The sequence below is a fragment of the Gossypium hirsutum genome, chromosome A08, assembly GCF_007990345.1.
Source record: "Gossypium hirsutum isolate 1008001.06 chromosome A08, Gossypium_hirsutum_v2.1, whole genome shotgun sequence".
NCBI classification, from domain to species: domain Eukaryota; kingdom Viridiplantae; phylum Streptophyta; class Magnoliopsida; order Malvales; family Malvaceae; genus Gossypium; species Gossypium hirsutum.
The window spans coordinates 8,969,741-8,985,904 of NC_053431.1; the positions used below are offsets into that span (position 1 = coordinate 8,969,741).

Below are 16,164 nucleotides of genomic sequence, written 5' to 3' on the forward strand. Positions count from 1 at the left end.
GTTGGACCATGGCAGTATATGTGTGTACATGTAAGACCATAGCTAGGCTATAGCATCGTGATTAAGTGAAAGACCATAGCGGGGCTATGACATTGTGATATGTATAAGACCATGGCAAGGCCATGGTAATATATGTGTAAGACCATAGCTGGACTATGGCATTAAGCAAAAGATGTACTCAAAATCGTAAGACGTTCTCTAGTTTGACAAGAATTGGTAAGTGTTATATGAATTAAAGTGATAGAATTCAATCAGTTCTGATATTGAGTTCAATCAAGTAAATTCACATTTGAGATTGTGATTGGCAGGGAATATTAATAAAATGCTCTGTTTAATGTTTCGTTATTTCTTATTCAGTAAAATTTATTTTAAAGCCTATGAACTTACTAAGCTTTCATAAGCTTACTTTTGTGTGTTAGATGTTCATTGTATATTAACAAGAGTTCGGAGGATCAGATCAACACATCGGGCCACACTATCCAAATTTTACCGGTAGATTTTGTAATACGAGTTATGGTTTATTTGGCATGTATAGGATTGAATGAAAAGGAAGTAAACATGTAATATAATTATGAATGGCTTTTATACATATATGTTAGCTTATATGCATGTATTTAATACTATCTAATACTAGTCAATGAATGGAATAACATGGTAAGTTTATGCAAATGAGTAGTGTGATGACACATTAGGTTTAAGACTTGATATTTGACTTGATTTGGTTGCTTGGTTAGGTTGTATTGGTATAAGGAATTGTAGTATGCAGGTTGATATTGGAAAGAGTGAGAAAAGTACCCTTAAAATGGCCTATTTTTGTCCACACAAGTAGACACATGGGCGTATGTATTGACCATCTGTGACACACGGCTTGGCATATGGGCATGTGGTCTGGCCGTGTGTCCTCTGTATCTTAAATTTGAGAAACAAAATGCTCACAATTGAGCACACGGTCTAGAACACAGGCGTGTGTCTTGGCCGTGTGAAAACTGCACCTTCACATTTTGCAAGTCAGAGAGTTACACGGGTTAGGGACACTGCCGTGTGACTTGTGTCACTTGGCCATGTGAGCCACACGGCCTACTCATACGGGCATGTGACCCCTATACATGAGAGAAATTTTTAAATTTCACGAAAATTTTCCTATGTTCCCGAATTAGTTTCGACTCAATCCTAATATTCATTTTCGGCCTAGAAGGTCCATCTTAGGGACATTATGGATAATATTGGAAAATGATTAGTAATTTATATGAATTATTTATAAATGTTCTGAAAACTCCGTTAATGCTCCGTAATCCTGTTTCAACAACGGATATGGGTTAGAGGTGTTACACCCTAACCTTTGCGGAGAGCCGTGTATGGTTCATGGAGGGGGATGCCTCGATTAGTAGAGATCGATTTCTACAAGACTCGGGATGCATGTTAGTATTGGGCTTATGGATAATTATGGAGGTACCAAGGCTGGTGGTTCGAGTTAGGACGTGCCCAAGTACCTCCATAATTATTAACATGTATCTTGAGTCTTGCAAGTATCGATCTCCACTGACCAAGGCGCCTGCCTTTGTGAACCGTACACGACTCTTTGCAGAGGTCGGGGGACAAAATCCCAACACGAGGGCAATACCTTCAATTTTTGACGGTCCAGATTGGTTGCCTAGAGGACGACACTTTGAAAAATTCTCTTAGAGGAGTCGATTCCGATGTCAACAATATTCATAATAAAATTTTAAATTCTTTTTAAAAAAATTTAAATATTAAAATATTTATTCAAATATTATAATTTTCAATATTATTAAATATACATATCTATATATAATATTTAATATAATTAACGCTATATATTATTTTAATAAAATCATTTAATATTAAAAGTTTATTTTAATAATAAATTCTAACATTAATAATATTTTAAAATTTTAAATCACATTCTTAATATTTTAAGAATAAATATATAAATTATAAATTATAAATATCTAATAATAAATGTTTTATAATATAAAATAAAATATTTTAATAATAAAAACATGAATATTTATTTAGACACTGCTTAGCTAAATTTATCATTTCCGGAAAAACTATTTTCACAGAAACGAAGAAACACCTTAACCCATGAAGTGGATGGGCATGTTGCTTGTGCACAATTGTCGAGAACTATATAAACCATTTTCAGATTTCAGCTAAGACCGACAGCACCGAGAACCATTTGGTTAAAATCAGCGACGGAACCTCATATTCCCTTAAAATGGTAATTTTTTAATTTAAATATTTTATAATTTATAAAATTTTAAATTTAAAAATTATACTTTGATTTTTTAAAAAATAATAAAAAATTAATTTAACCCGTAAAAATTATAAAGATATAAACTATTAAAATGATAAAATTATATTTTTACTATCATAGTATATACAATTTAATTTTGGCCCTCTAAAAAAGAAATTTTAGGCTCCGCCACTGGTTAAAAATATGTATTTAATTTTTATACTATGAGAAAATTTGAAATTTAGTTCATATATTTAAAAAAATTAAAAATTAAGTCCTATTTTTCTAATTAAAAATTTCAATCTAGTCATTAAAATCGTAAGTATTTTTTTTTTTAAATTTATCAACTTAAAATTTTAACTAGGTTGTACTCATATAACGTGCCATATGATTGATAGAAAATAAACATGGTAAATTGACAAATTTTAATAGAAATTAATAATGATAATAATGATTTGACTAGGCTTTTAAATTGAAACTAAATCTCAAATTTTATATTACTACAGATAATAACATTTTTAGGCCAACATAAACCAATTGACAAAGCCTTTTGATAGTCCACAAATCGAATTGATTACTTGAGCTTAAAACACAACACAAGATGTTAGGTGGTTGATCATAACATTGAGTACCTGACCGGCCAAACTTTATTAGTGGAAGAAAACCGAAAGGTGATTTCGTAGCAAAAGCAAAGACATCCCCATTCCATCCTCCATGATTATGGGTTCAATTGTTTCCAGAAAAGTGAGACATCTTTCTCATGCACCATATCCTTTGTTTCCAAGCCTTTTTGTTCAAAATCCCCCCCCCCACTCACTTCTTACTAATAGACCCCATCCCATGTGAATATGTCATCTCTCTTCCCCTTCCTATATTTCTTCACTACTCCACCATTTGAACGTTACTCTTCTCTTTATGTCCAATTACTATCCCTCTCCATTTAGGGTTTATTGCACCCAACATCCTTAAATTGTTGCCTGTAATAATTTATTTGGTCTTTAAATCATGATCCTAATCTTATACCTATTAATGCGGTTTATGGGTATGTGATGGTGTTGACCATGTAAATATAGTTTGATGCACAAACTATCCTCACCATATCAGCCTTATGTGATTTTTTTTCTTTTAATATTTGCTTAATTGATGGCTTAACAAACACTATAGGATTCCTTGGTACATCCAACAAAGATATTGATTGAAGAGAAGTTCCCCACGTTGGGTTGAAAACCCGGAGGTTGTTGAGATGGCAGGCATATCCATATTTGACTCAGTCTAAAACAAACCATGAGGTTATGTTGGGTAATCTTTTGCCTAGGTGGGATTGTTTTTCAAACACAATATACTGTAGCAAGTACCAATAAGTAATGGAATTTTCCCCAGGCCATCTTTAATGTGGTCTAATCGAGATATTCATATAAAATCCTATAGTTAAATTAAATCTTAATGGCGGTGGTGGTGGTGGCGAGATCCGATGCTGTTTAATTTATTGTCGATCTTGTGGCCAATTCTTAATATGATTTTTAGTGTTAAACAACCGAAGCAGGCCAGAGAAAAAGACCAACGTCAACCTGACTTGTCACTTTAATTAAATATCCTTAAGGTCAAAGGTTTCAAGAAACAGTATTGTAGTCTGATTTTAGGTCATATTATGGTTTTAGTCCTTTTATTACATTCATATTTGAAATTTAGTCTTGAAAGTTATCCCCTTACCCTAAAGGTTAGATGAAAACTAACCCTAACCCCTAATTATTCTATTTAATTTTTTTATATTCAATAATTCTCAATTCTAAATAATAAAATTCTAATTAATTATAATTTTTTTTGAAAATGTCATAAAAATATTTTAATTATTATTAAAATAATAATAAATTATATTATATTTTAATATAACAATATGTTAACATAATATATTTTTCAATTAATATGTGTAAGTTTTTTTAAGCTACAAGTATAATCACAATTGTAATTGTAAAGAATACATCCAAATAAGTATAAACAAAATTTATAGTTATAAAGCATGATCAAATTATTAACCAAAATAGATCCAGACCTAAACCAAAATAAATTTATACATATCCCACATTGTTGGAACATAAACTAGAATAAACAACAATTGAGAATCCACAAATCGTAATAAAGTGAGACTCGACTTTATGATATTTCACGTTAACCTTTCCATAAAACCAATGTTCCGTTGGTTGTGAGTTTATTTATTTATAATTATTATAAAATATTTTAAATAAAAGATTAAAATATGTCGTAAAAATACGAATTACTTTTTAAGTCAATTTATATGTAATCAATATCCTGTAGGTTTGTTGTATTTCAATATCATAATCTATATTTGTGATACAAAACAATATTAATCATTCATTGTCTTTAGTTCCACTTTGATTTGGAAAGGTTTAGCTATATTATTCATTAAGGCTTTATTGCTTGATAATTAACTTTCTTTTGGAAATGGGAATCTTGGCTCTCTTTTCTTTTTAACTTGTGGTTGACATTTGACTGAAGCTGCTCACCAGCTATGATGGAATCAAGGTTTGTTGCTGTTGTTGAGAAGGTGTTTGAATTTATCTACTCTTGTTGGCTTTTGGTTTTTGGTGAAACAACCTTTAAGTTTTAACCTCAATTGGCTTTTAGTATCTTGGCACTTGGCAGGTCTTTGCTTTTTAAGCAAGTTCAAGCTGAATGAGTCCATAATATCTTATTAAAAAAAAACAATTAAGTTAAGGTTAACATTAACATCAATGATATTTGCAACTTTTTAGTTTTGAGTTTAATTCACTTATATTTGTTTTTCTGTTTTTGTTTCTAAAAAAATATATATATTATATGGGATAATTTTTGGTACATTGACCGCATAATTTTATATACTATCAACAGATCAAATGATAATCTATTGTCAAAACTTTTAAAAAATAAATCAATTTGTTAAGGGGAGATTGGCTCCTTCGGGAAAAGTTTTTGAAGTGTTGTCTTCAGGATTGTCGACTTAGTCCCTCAACAATGGAAGATATTATCCTCAGGGAATGGTTTTGCCCCTCCTCCACGGAGAGTCATGTATAGTTTACAAAGAGGAGCGCTTTGATCGTACGTGAACGTATGACCACCCACCAAGAGGCGATGTGGGTGACGTGAGCATCTCGCTTTTGGTGAGATTCGAACCTCTGACCTATTGTATATAGGTCAATTGTTGGGGTATATGGTACCACTTTGGTGTTGAGGGGGGAAAAAACCTTCCCTCGAGGGACAATACCTATCATTGTTGAGGGATCGAATCGGCATCCTAAAAAACGACACTTCGAAAACTTCTCTTGAAGGAGTCGGTCCCCCCTCAACACGCTTAAATCCACTAAGCTTCATTTTGGTTGATAATTTTATGTAATATTAATGAATCAAATGATGACACATCAACTAAACAGAAGTGGATTTAAGCGAATAATAGTGTTTGTTGTGGATGGATAACAAACTTAGAAATATATATGAATGTTGAAATGCCTAACTCACCCAAAAACAAAATATCTCATAGCTTTAAAAAAAATGCTTGTGTGGGAAGGATGGGCAATTGGCAAGACCCTAAAGGCTCATCTACAAGATTGGTGGTAGTGACCACGATTGTTTTGTCCACAAGCTTGTTGTCCAGCCATAGGTCTCACCCATTATAGTGACATGCTTAGTTGGAAAAAATAAAAGTAGATTTATAAACTTTTGGATAGCTTTACCTGACAATGTTCTTCGGAAATCTTTTTGCCAAGCAAGATGCCAATTCCTTTTTCCCACTCAATTTGGTAACTTTTGCTTATTATAGACAATGGTCCTCACCAAGTCACATGCATTTGAACTTTGAAGCTAGTAATTCTTTTTTTTTTTTCCTTTTGCAAAAAGAAATGTCATGATAAAAGAAGGGGTTGATGAAGATGTCAAAATTTAAACTTAAACTTATCATATGACATATTTTAAAGATTATTATATAAACTAAGTGAAGTGTTTGATTTCTTTATTTTTTTAGAAGGGTTTATTTGAATAGGAAATTATATTGAAAAATAACACTATTAATGAGATTGTGTGTATTTTAAATGGTGAGTTTAAAATTAATAAGAAGATATGTATTAAAATTGGTAGTAGAGGTGGAGACAAGGGTAGGGCCAGGCAGTAGCCTTGGCCCCAACGTGATAAAATTATCATTTTAATTCTTTTAAAATTTATGTAATTATAAATTAATATGACAGTAAATTTGTACTTTGATCTCTCAAAATTTATTATTTATTTTTGTCCTCTTAAACTCTATTCTAGTTTTACCGTTGAGTGGTAATGTTAAGATAAAAACATTAGAGAAAAATATGTATATGTATATAATAAATAAATCAAAATTATTAAAATTATATTTCCTTCGTAGCCGTCACATTGAAAATGATGGAATCTAAAGGTAGGCTAAGTTGAACTAGATCCTTCATGGTTTTTCTATCAATTATAAAGTTTCACTATATCTAGCTGCACCCATAAGTTGTTCCTTTTGATGCATATAAAATCAAGTCCATTATAAAAAAATGCATTAAAGCTTGATTGGGGGTGGTGGTAAGGGATGGAAAACATGTTCGAAAAGGAGCTCTCAAATGTGGAACGTTAATTCATCAATGAAATTCTCTATCACACATTAGAGGATTAATTAGAACTGAAATTTGGGAGTTTAGTTCTTAAAATATTATAAAATGCATGACCCAAAGTTTCCAGTAATAAAAGAAGAAAAGGCTTCCTAAAAAGCTTGCATCTTTTCTTTGAACTTGGAAAAGGTACATGCAAATTTGAGAGCCACGTAAAGGTGCACCACTTTGTTGGGAGAGGGGAGAGCCATGCGTGTGGACCATGACTATAATTTGGAGCTAGTATTTATCATAAGCAAAGGCAAAGTACAAATGATGTTAGTGAGAGTTCCCACATAAATGAACTCTGAGGCCATTATGCCTTTGGTCCATTTCACCCCCAAACAATTCAACAAACATCCCATGTGACGTTTCTCTCCTTTTTTTTCTTCACTCGGTAAATTTGTTCCCTTTTCTCCAATCACCTTTTTTGGACGAAATCATATAATATGTTTCTTTGTTGGACTTATTATTTCAGTAAATGAAAAAAAATTAAGTTTGTTGATGTGCAAAACATTATACAAACTAGAAATTTTATTTGACTAACTTATACTATAAATGGGGTCACCTCTAAGCCATTCCATAATTTCATTAATTCAAAAACCTATAAGTTTTCTGAAAAAGTCTCTAAACAAACTAAAGAACTTGAAAAAATTCTGACAAATGCCATATAAGTTTTGAAGAAAAGCCACATTCTGATTTAGTTTAACTGAGGAAGCCAAAAGTTATTTTTGAAAAAAAAAATTGCCTTTTGATGTGATTCAATTGAAGAAATGAGGCTATACTTATTTTCAAGATCAAATCTCGACGACATTTAAAGTGGACATTATTGATTCAAGATCAAGTCTTGACATTCTTGGAATCCAAATAAAAAAAATTTTCCCAAGCAAGATTTTTCCAAATTCATTTCAAAAGCAAGTCAACACGACGCTTGGAACAACCGACATCCACCCAAGATTAAGGCTAGACGACCCTTGGATCGAAGTCAAACCAGAGAGAAGAATCAAATGATTTCTTTTTATTCAAGAAACTTCCAAAGATTGTACTCTTTCCAAAGTTGATAATAAAATTAGACTCCAAATTTTCAAGTCAAATTTCGACTCAAAATTTGTGTGTACTACATAAAACCAAATATTGAATAGCTAGTTATACCTTACGTGTTCTGAATGTGCCTCAAGTAACTCCTACATCGACATGATATCTCCCTCATCAAAATAACAATTCTGCCTTTTCAAGCTTTGCCTCTTTAAGCTCACCCTTTTAGGCTCACCAAGATCAATATGATTAACCTCCATCAGAAAAGACATCTTGCTAAGAAGCATTGTATCGAGGAATGTCACTTTATAACATTTCCTTTAACTAAGAGGCAAGTGTTATACATAACCATCTTGCCAAAAGTACCTCGTGGAAACCAACCACTTTGATCAAAGATGGCTTGTCTAACTAAAGTCCCTTGTATGCTTGCCACATGTACCCCTGCTAGATCACACCCTAATCTATTTGAAGACTCCTCTTGTCACATCCAATGAAGCCTTCCATTACTCTACCACCAACTTTTTAAGGTATTGTTAAGTCGTATCTTATCACATCCTAATAAAGCATTTCATGACTTTACTACCAACCCTACATAGTAGGATACTTGTCCAAAAAAACTCATGTCAAGCTCCTCATTTATATAAACTCTTCTTAAAAAAGACTAACTTATTTCACCATTGCCAATACTATGCCTAAACCTCATCAGAACTCCCCAAATAATCCAAAACCAACACTAGCAACTTTTGATACACTATTTGAACCACCACTAACTTTCAACACCATATTGTGTATTGTTGAGTATGACTCTTATTTCAGTCAAATTTAAGAAATAATCTTTCAGTTAAACTCTGTTTAATTGTTTCAATTACACCCTGATTAGTCTAGATTATTTTATTGTTGAGGGTTCTTTGTTTTTTGGGTTTTCGAGATTTAGATTTTATCTCCATCTTTTGTATTATTCGTTCTTTTGCTATTATAGTAAAATTATCTTTACCCATGGTTTTTATCCTCTTTGGAGGGATTTTTTTCACGTTAAATTTGTGTGATCAATTTCTCAATTTATTCTGCTATTTTTTTACTTATTGCTTAATCGGGTCGATCCCAACATGTATCAATAAAATTTATTTACATTGTTAAATTATTTAGTTATATATATAAATTATTTGATAAATTATCCGTGAAGTTTTTAAACTCAACAAATAATGTTCAAACAGTAACACATGTTTCATTTAAACTATAAAAAAAATAGACATAAAATAATATTTAAAATTTATTCATATTTCTATAAATTATTAACCCTTTTTAAGTATATTTTCAAATTTGCATGGTATGCACGTTGGTTAGACTAATATGATAACAAAATCATGCTAAAGCCATCAAAACAAAACGAGCGGAGATGCTTAATAAAAATCAATTTATCTTTTCCCCTCAGTTCCATCCTCACCTATTTATTATGACATAATAATTTGAGGTATAAGATTTTTCAAATAAAGTATCAATTTACACGTAATAATTTTAAGCCAAATGAAGAATAAGCCTATTTATTTCTCTTCGATTAAATTTAGAATTTTTTAAAATAATTTAATTATATTTAATTATGAGTTACATATCATGATTAAAAATAATATATAGATTGAATCTTAACTCAATTGATATTGACATTATTGTCAGTGCAAGATATTATAAGTTTGAGTACGCTGAAAACGTATTATTCTACTATTTAAAAGTTTAAAAAATTATAATAAAATTGATGTTAAAAAAATAACAATAAGTATAGAATTGCATTTACTTTAATTTATTTTTCAATAACAATTTAAACATCTTTTAAGAAAATTTGCTTTCAAATCTTGAACCTAGGATTAATTTTTAAAAGAATTATAATTATTCTACAATATTTTGGTTTTTTTAAAATATCAAAGTTAAATTATCCAAATCTAATCGAATTCTATAATTACTAATATTTGATTTATATTTTAAATTTCTAAATAATTTATTGTTATCTTATAAAGATTAAAAATTAATTAAAAATAAAAATTTAATTTGAAATAATATTTTTATTTTATAAAAACAATCAAACGAAATAAATAATTTAGAAGTAATCAAATCAACTACAGTTTAAATTGATTTTTTTTTCTCCACCCTAACTTTGGATACTGCATTATCTTCATTTTATTGAAAAAAAAAGAAAAAAAAGGGAGGAATAAATCCAGTGACAAGTTGTTTGAGAGAGAAAAAAAAAACACTAAATTACCTAATCAGTTGGCCCAACCCAAGCACTGTTACCTTTCCCGTTAGAGTCAATTTTAACTGTTCAAAAGCACAACCAATGACAATCATTTCACGATGCCTTTTGAAAAGGGGAGCAACGAAGAAAATAAAATATAATAATTTATCTAATTAAATCAATTTATAAGTTCTCTAAGTAAAACCCTTCTGCCTCTCAGTGGCTTCGTCAAAAAGTATATATCCACACCCAAGATCTCCCCCCCCAAAAAAAAAAAAAAAAAAAAACAAACACCTAAAGTAACAGATGCAAGAGAGCGCAAAATAAGGGCAGAGAGAGCTCCGTGGCTTGCAATGGATACCGTCGATTCTTAGATCTCTTAACCCTAGCCATTTTTCTTTTTTATCATGTATAGATTCTCAAGATTTTTTTCTCCCGAGATTCTTTCTTATTTTCTTTTTTTTTTCAAGAATCTTGGTAGCCACTGATCGGAGCTTCACTATGCTTTACTTTTCGAAACTCTATTGGCTTTATTTTTTTTTGTCTGCAATCTGATTGAGCATTGTTTCTAACGAAGATATCAACGTTTAGGTTTCATTTGATTCAGTTCTGGCTGGTTTTCTGATTTTACCTGCATTTCGCGTTCTATTTCGTCGTGGTTGCTTTGCTGATTGTTTCGGTACTGTTTGGCTTTGATGCTCTCAAGCTAACCTTTTTTTTTCTTTTATCGTTTAAAGATTTTCTAGATTTTTTCTCTCAAGATTCTTTTTCTTTTTCTTTTTCTAGAATCTAGGTAGCCACTGATCGGAGGAGCTTCACTGTACTTTACTTTTTCGAAACTCTATTGGCTTACTTTTTTTCCCTTTTTGTCCGCAGCCTAACCAAACATTGTATCTGACGAAGATATCAACGTTTCCGTTCCGTTTGATTCAGTTCTGGCTTGTTTCGATCCGGTTTCCTTCTGATTTTACCTGCATTTCACGTTCTGGTTCGTCTTGGTTGCTTTCTTGATTGTTTCGGCACTGTTTGGCTTTGATTGTGTCACATCCTTGCCATCTGAGTAAAATTCGAATGCATTTTCAGTTTTTTCTTAATCGGAGTTTAATTTGGTTTCTCTTTTCTCTTTGATTGCAGTTTTGAATTTTGGAGAAGCCAAGAAGTTGTCTGTTAGGGTTTCCAAGAAGAAAGGAAGAGGATGGAAATGATGATGTGTATGTGAAAGCAGAGAAGGAGATAGGAGAAACGAGGCGTGGTAATGGACGATAGAGGAGGTTCATTTGTTGCTGTTAGGAGGATTTCTCAAGGTCTCGAGCGGGGCAATACCTGCCATTCTACTTCTGGTAACTAAGCTCTAACTTTACTTTTTTTCTCTTTTTTCCCCCGTGTTTACCATTTTTTTCCCTAAAAGAATAAAAATATTTTCTATCTTCCACACTTGTACTTGTCTCACCGATCTGCTCTCTCTAGTCTGTAATTTTTTTTAATGACTCTTCTTTATTCGCTTATGTCTTTATCTACTTTCTCTCTGAAGTAGAAGACGTCCTTTCTTTTTAAAATCGATTTTTCTTTTTTGGCGAGTGAGCTTTGAGTGTTACCGAAAACGATCCCTAATTGTTTCGGCAAGTTTGTTGGTTTACGTGCCGATAATATTTCTGAGATTTCTTTTAATTTTGGAAGTTTTGATTCCAATGATGAATCCATCTTTCGTTTTTCTTTTTCTTTTTTAAAATTGTTTTATGATTATCCTTATTGATTTTATCTCTATAGAGTTTTTTTTTTTGGGGGGGGGGGGCGGGGGGGAGCAATTATCTTAAGAAATTTAAATTAATCCAATTTTTAAAGGAGTTTACAGGCAAACCTAGATTAGCGGGCATACTTGCATGACTGTTAAGCCGTTGTTCAAACTTTTCTGCGTAAAAAAAAAAAAAAACTGTTTGTGTTTTATTCTATTTTTGTTCTAAGATTTATTAAAATTTACTTAATTTTCACGCATTCTGTCGTGCAAGCAGATCATTCTTCTCTTATGTAGAAGCCATTCATTAGTATATTTCAAGGGTGCCAGATTCTTTCCAGATAAAGTTTTCATGAAGCAAATTCTTAGATCTACCCGTAAATATAGTATATATGTTCACATTTTGTTCATGGTTCACAACTTACTTAGTATTTCAGTTTGTAGGACAATCTGTCACTCCCATAGAGAAGTTTGGGTGGTTAATGATTTTACAGATGCTATGTATAATGAAGATTTTATAGCCTTCTTGACGGGGTGCACACGTTTATACCTTCGCTTTCACTGTTCTAATCTTGGAGACAGAATGGCATTTTTCTCGTTTTTTCTCTCTTGATTTTTGCTTTTATTAGCTGCTGAAGTGAACCATCTTTTGGCATCTGTGGCTGTCTAGGTACTGGTCCTTTTGAAATTTAGTACAGTGCTTTATTTTGTTACAGCTGAGGTTGTGGCAGGATCAACAGCATGGTTGGGTCGAGGTCTTTCTTGTGTATGTGCTCAGAGCAGAGAGAGTGATGCTCGTCCATCATTTGATTTAACTCCTTCCCAGGTAATGTCTATGATCGGGTTCACCTGTTCATCTCTACGTTGTTAACTATGATGGTCATTTGCCCATTTTATCTGTAATATGTGAATTCCAATCTGCAAAGAAATAGAAATCTGATGATAGAATATCTCATAAAGTTTTCCTGCTACTCTGTATAACATTGATTACTTTAACTAATGAGATTCTCCTGTTGCTTAACGATATCTTCTGAACCTAATGTTGCTATACTCTATAGATTTCATTTTGTGACCGTACATAGTGGCCACTTTTCTTGCAACATGATTACTCATATAGCACTCCAATTACTTTGACTCTTGGGATTGTTTAGCAACATTATTCAACTATTGAAATATGGAAATTGGCATGCTTTTAGGTTTTTACTGTATGAATGTATTTGGTTAGTTAATTTTGTTGTATCATTGTCCATGTATTTGCCTATTTCTGCTAAGCCAGTATGTCTTTCTAGCACCATATTGATTGATTTTTTCGAATATTTCAAAATTTGCTCTGCTATTGTACTTTTCTGGAACAAAAAATAATTTTTGCATTCATGCTGTCAGGAGGAATGCTTGCAGAGGCTGCAGAATCGTATAGATATTGCTTATGATAGTTCAATCCCTGAACATCAGGTTCTGGCTCCAAATGATGCTATTTATACTTTGTCTGCAATTTTGGGTTCCATAATCATCAATCCTGATTTATTCTCTAATTCATTATTGCTGCTTTCCGCAGGAAGCTTTAAGGGCGTTATGGAATGCTGCATTTCCAGAAGAAGAACTACGTGGTTTAATTTCTGAGCAGTGGAAGGAAATGGGGTGGCAAGGGAAGGATCCATCTACGGATTTTAGGTAGCATAGCTGCAGTCTATTTCTATTTCCCTTTTTTAGCTTTGCATTTTCTCTTTCTCTGAATGACTATCTGTTTGGTAAGTACTTGTTAATATTTGGATTTATCTTACAGGGGTGGTGGTTTTATATCATTGGAGAACCTGTTATTCTTTGCTACAAATTTTCCGGTATGTGCTTTTAGTTATCTTGTGTTGCCTGGCCCATAATGTCTTTCTTTCCTTTGTTTTCTCCTGTATTTTGCGTGGTTTTTCTCTGTTATTTTGTGAATAGAAAAATAAAAAAGGGTACTAAGAATTGAACTATACATGCAATTGATAAGATAAAAGGGGCTATAGGTATAAATGCAAAGATGAAGGTGAAAGGAAAAAAAAAAGGGGGGTGTGGAATGATCCAGACGAGAGCAATACTGCTGTTTCAACATGTCACTAACCATGGCCATCAGGATTTCAACATGGAAGACCATAGCATTCACATTTTTGTTTCTTAAAATCTAGGTTTGGTTAATCTTTTCATCTTTCTTCGTTCATCCAATGCTAAGGCATTTCTGAACCGTCTCCAAACAGAAATCCTTCAAGGATCTTCTTTGGAAGCTGGAAGGTGATCGATCTGTGTGGGAATATCCATTTGCTGTTGCTGGTGTGAACATCACCTTTATGCTCATTCAGATGCTTGATCTTGAAGCAGGTATGATTCCTTAAAAGTAGAGATGTGAATGCCAGAATTATTTTCTGAAGAATGGATCGGCTGAGTACTCAAATTCTCTACTTTCAGATGACTGATTATATGTTTCTAATGGATAATTATATTCAAACAGCACAATTTTAGTTGATGAATTAAAGTCTTATACTCCTATATGTGTTTAAGATATGATCAATTTAAGGCATTCTCACTTCCTTTTGTGAGCATTCTCATTGAGATTGCTATTTGATGCTTTTCATCACTTAACAGTGTCCTTCAATTCTACAGTCAAACCAAGGACAATGGTAGGAGCAGTTTTCTTAAAGTTCCTCTCAGGTAATGCCAGGTTATTCTGAGATTTTGTTCCTTGTGGTACAAGTATTTCTTTTTCAAGTCATATAGTCTTCAATCCAACTTTACCGTTTATATCAAAGTTAGCTGTTAAAATTGAAAACCATAATCGTGCATTTTTGCCCTTGATAGAAAATGAATCTGCGTTTGACCTTCTCTACTGCATCACATTCAAGTTAATGGACCATCAGTGGCTAGCTATGCGTGCATCCTACATGGACTTCAATGTATGTATTCTTCAACTGGAAGGTTCATTTTTGGATATAAGGTCATATTAAAAAAAAAAAGACCTCTATTTCATCACCTTGAATTGCCCTCCCATCATTTATGTTGAATAATTATAGTCTGGTTTTGTCTACAGACAGTGATGAAAGCCACCCGTCGACAACTGGAAAGGGAGCTTCTACTTGAAGATATAACAAGGCTGGAGGATCTGCCATCATACGGTCTTCTTACAAGATAATGTTGCTTGCGGTTGAAAGAATGTAAATCAAGTCATTTTGTGATGACAAGAGATGAGAGATGCATGCTATGAATTGGACACACACGTCGTCTTACTTTTACTATGTACCTTCTAAGCTTAGGCCGGATAAAATGTGTATGTGCTTATTTTCAAACAATTGATATTGGTTTTGGTGGTGTTGGTATTTGATTTTAAGAAATTGAGGATTTCAGATTTTTTTTTTTTTGTCTATACATTACTTAGGAATTAAAGCTGTGAGTATTGAGAACTATTGGATCCTGCTTCTTAAATGTCAATTGTTCAATCAATGATTTGAAATTGGCAGCCCTCATTAGGACGCAGTCCTGGATTGGCTTCCATTCCGCTAGTAAGTGCCGGTCACGTACTTTGATGTTGAGTTGGCAATTGGCAAATGGAAATAATGGAATGCATTAAAGGAAGATGATTGACAAACCAATTGTGATAGACAATCTCTAAACTGGGGCTGAACTTCGTAACGCCTGAATTTCATTTAGGGGAAAAGTTAAATCTTTTTATCTAAACTGTCAAAAACAAAAATCATATTTTACAAAAACTAAAAACATAAATAAATTATTAATAAACACATTAGTTCAAATTAGGTTTTTTTTTTTTGCTAATTCTTTGCATATATATTATATAAATTTTTAATTTATTGACAAGTTAACTTCTCAAGCACAATAACCGAAGTTTGAAAATTTATGAAATTGGGATTGGTCTCAGATTGCTAGCTGTGTGATCCGTCATGTATATTGCTGGTATACAACCTCCTACTTGTTCAGCTTATAAATGGGACCGTAATAGGCAAGTAACAGCGGCTGAAGCTTATAAATTTATTGCCTCGAGCAGCTGGAACATTAAATCATAAATTTGGTTATTCTTCTGGCGTATACCTGCACCTCAAAGGGTTACGAATTCTTATGGCTTCTCTTCAAGGAGAAGATCCTTACTAATCAGGAGCGGTGGTCGCTAATGTTGCTTCTTGTTATCAATGTGGAGGGGACGTTGAGTTTGCGATTCTAAGTGTGGAAACAGATTGTCCTGTCCAATTAGCGAAGCTTGTTCTTTCAACTGTCGCTGTAACAGCTTTCA

The 16,164-nt window shown here is 32.5% G+C and overlaps 1 protein-coding gene across 12 annotated transcripts; it reads left to right on the forward strand.

Annotated features, from left to right (window-relative positions):
• Window positions 1-10,275: 10,275 nt before the first annotated feature.
• LOC107896385 (ELMO domain-containing protein A) lies at window positions 10,276-15,265 on the forward strand. Of its 12 annotated transcripts, none has more exons than XM_041075812.1 (12): window positions 10,324-10,568; window positions 10,751-10,838; window positions 11,036-11,147; window positions 11,294-11,499; window positions 12,608-12,717; window positions 13,275-13,343; window positions 13,447-13,562; window positions 13,675-13,729; window positions 14,126-14,246; window positions 14,529-14,576; window positions 14,724-14,818; window positions 14,953-15,265. In XM_041075812.1, exons 4-12 carry the CDS (start codon window positions 11,415-11,417, stop codon window positions 15,052-15,054), a joined length of 801 nt encoding a protein of 266 aa, XP_040931746.1. In that variant the 5' UTR covers window positions 10,324-10,568; window positions 10,751-10,838; window positions 11,036-11,147; window positions 11,294-11,414; the 3' UTR covers window positions 15,055-15,265. The 12 variants fall into 12 exon arrangements, with proteins under 12 accessions (XP_016677069.1, XP_040931750.1, XP_016677478.1 ...); XM_016821650.2 differs by having other exon boundaries at window positions 10,346-10,568; window positions 14,511-14,576; XM_041075817.1 differs by having other exon boundaries at window positions 10,346-10,568; window positions 14,511-14,576; window positions 14,957-15,265.
• Window positions 15,266-16,164: the final 899 nt, after the last annotated feature.

Bases quoted from the DNA above. Each gene is read 5' to 3' on its own strand.
- LOC107896385 (XM_016821580.2), top strand. From the start codon at position 11,415: ATGGACGATAGAGGAGGTTCATTTGTTGCTGTTAGGAGGATTTCTCAA. The intron at 12,718-13,274 runs GTAATGTCTATG...TCATGCTGTCAG, and splicing joins TTGATTTAACTCCTTCCCAG to GAGGAATGCTTGCAGAGGCT. The intron at 13,563-13,674 runs GTAGCATAGCTG...TTTATCTTACAG, and splicing joins GATCCATCTACGGATTTTAG to GGGTGGTGGTTTTATATCAT.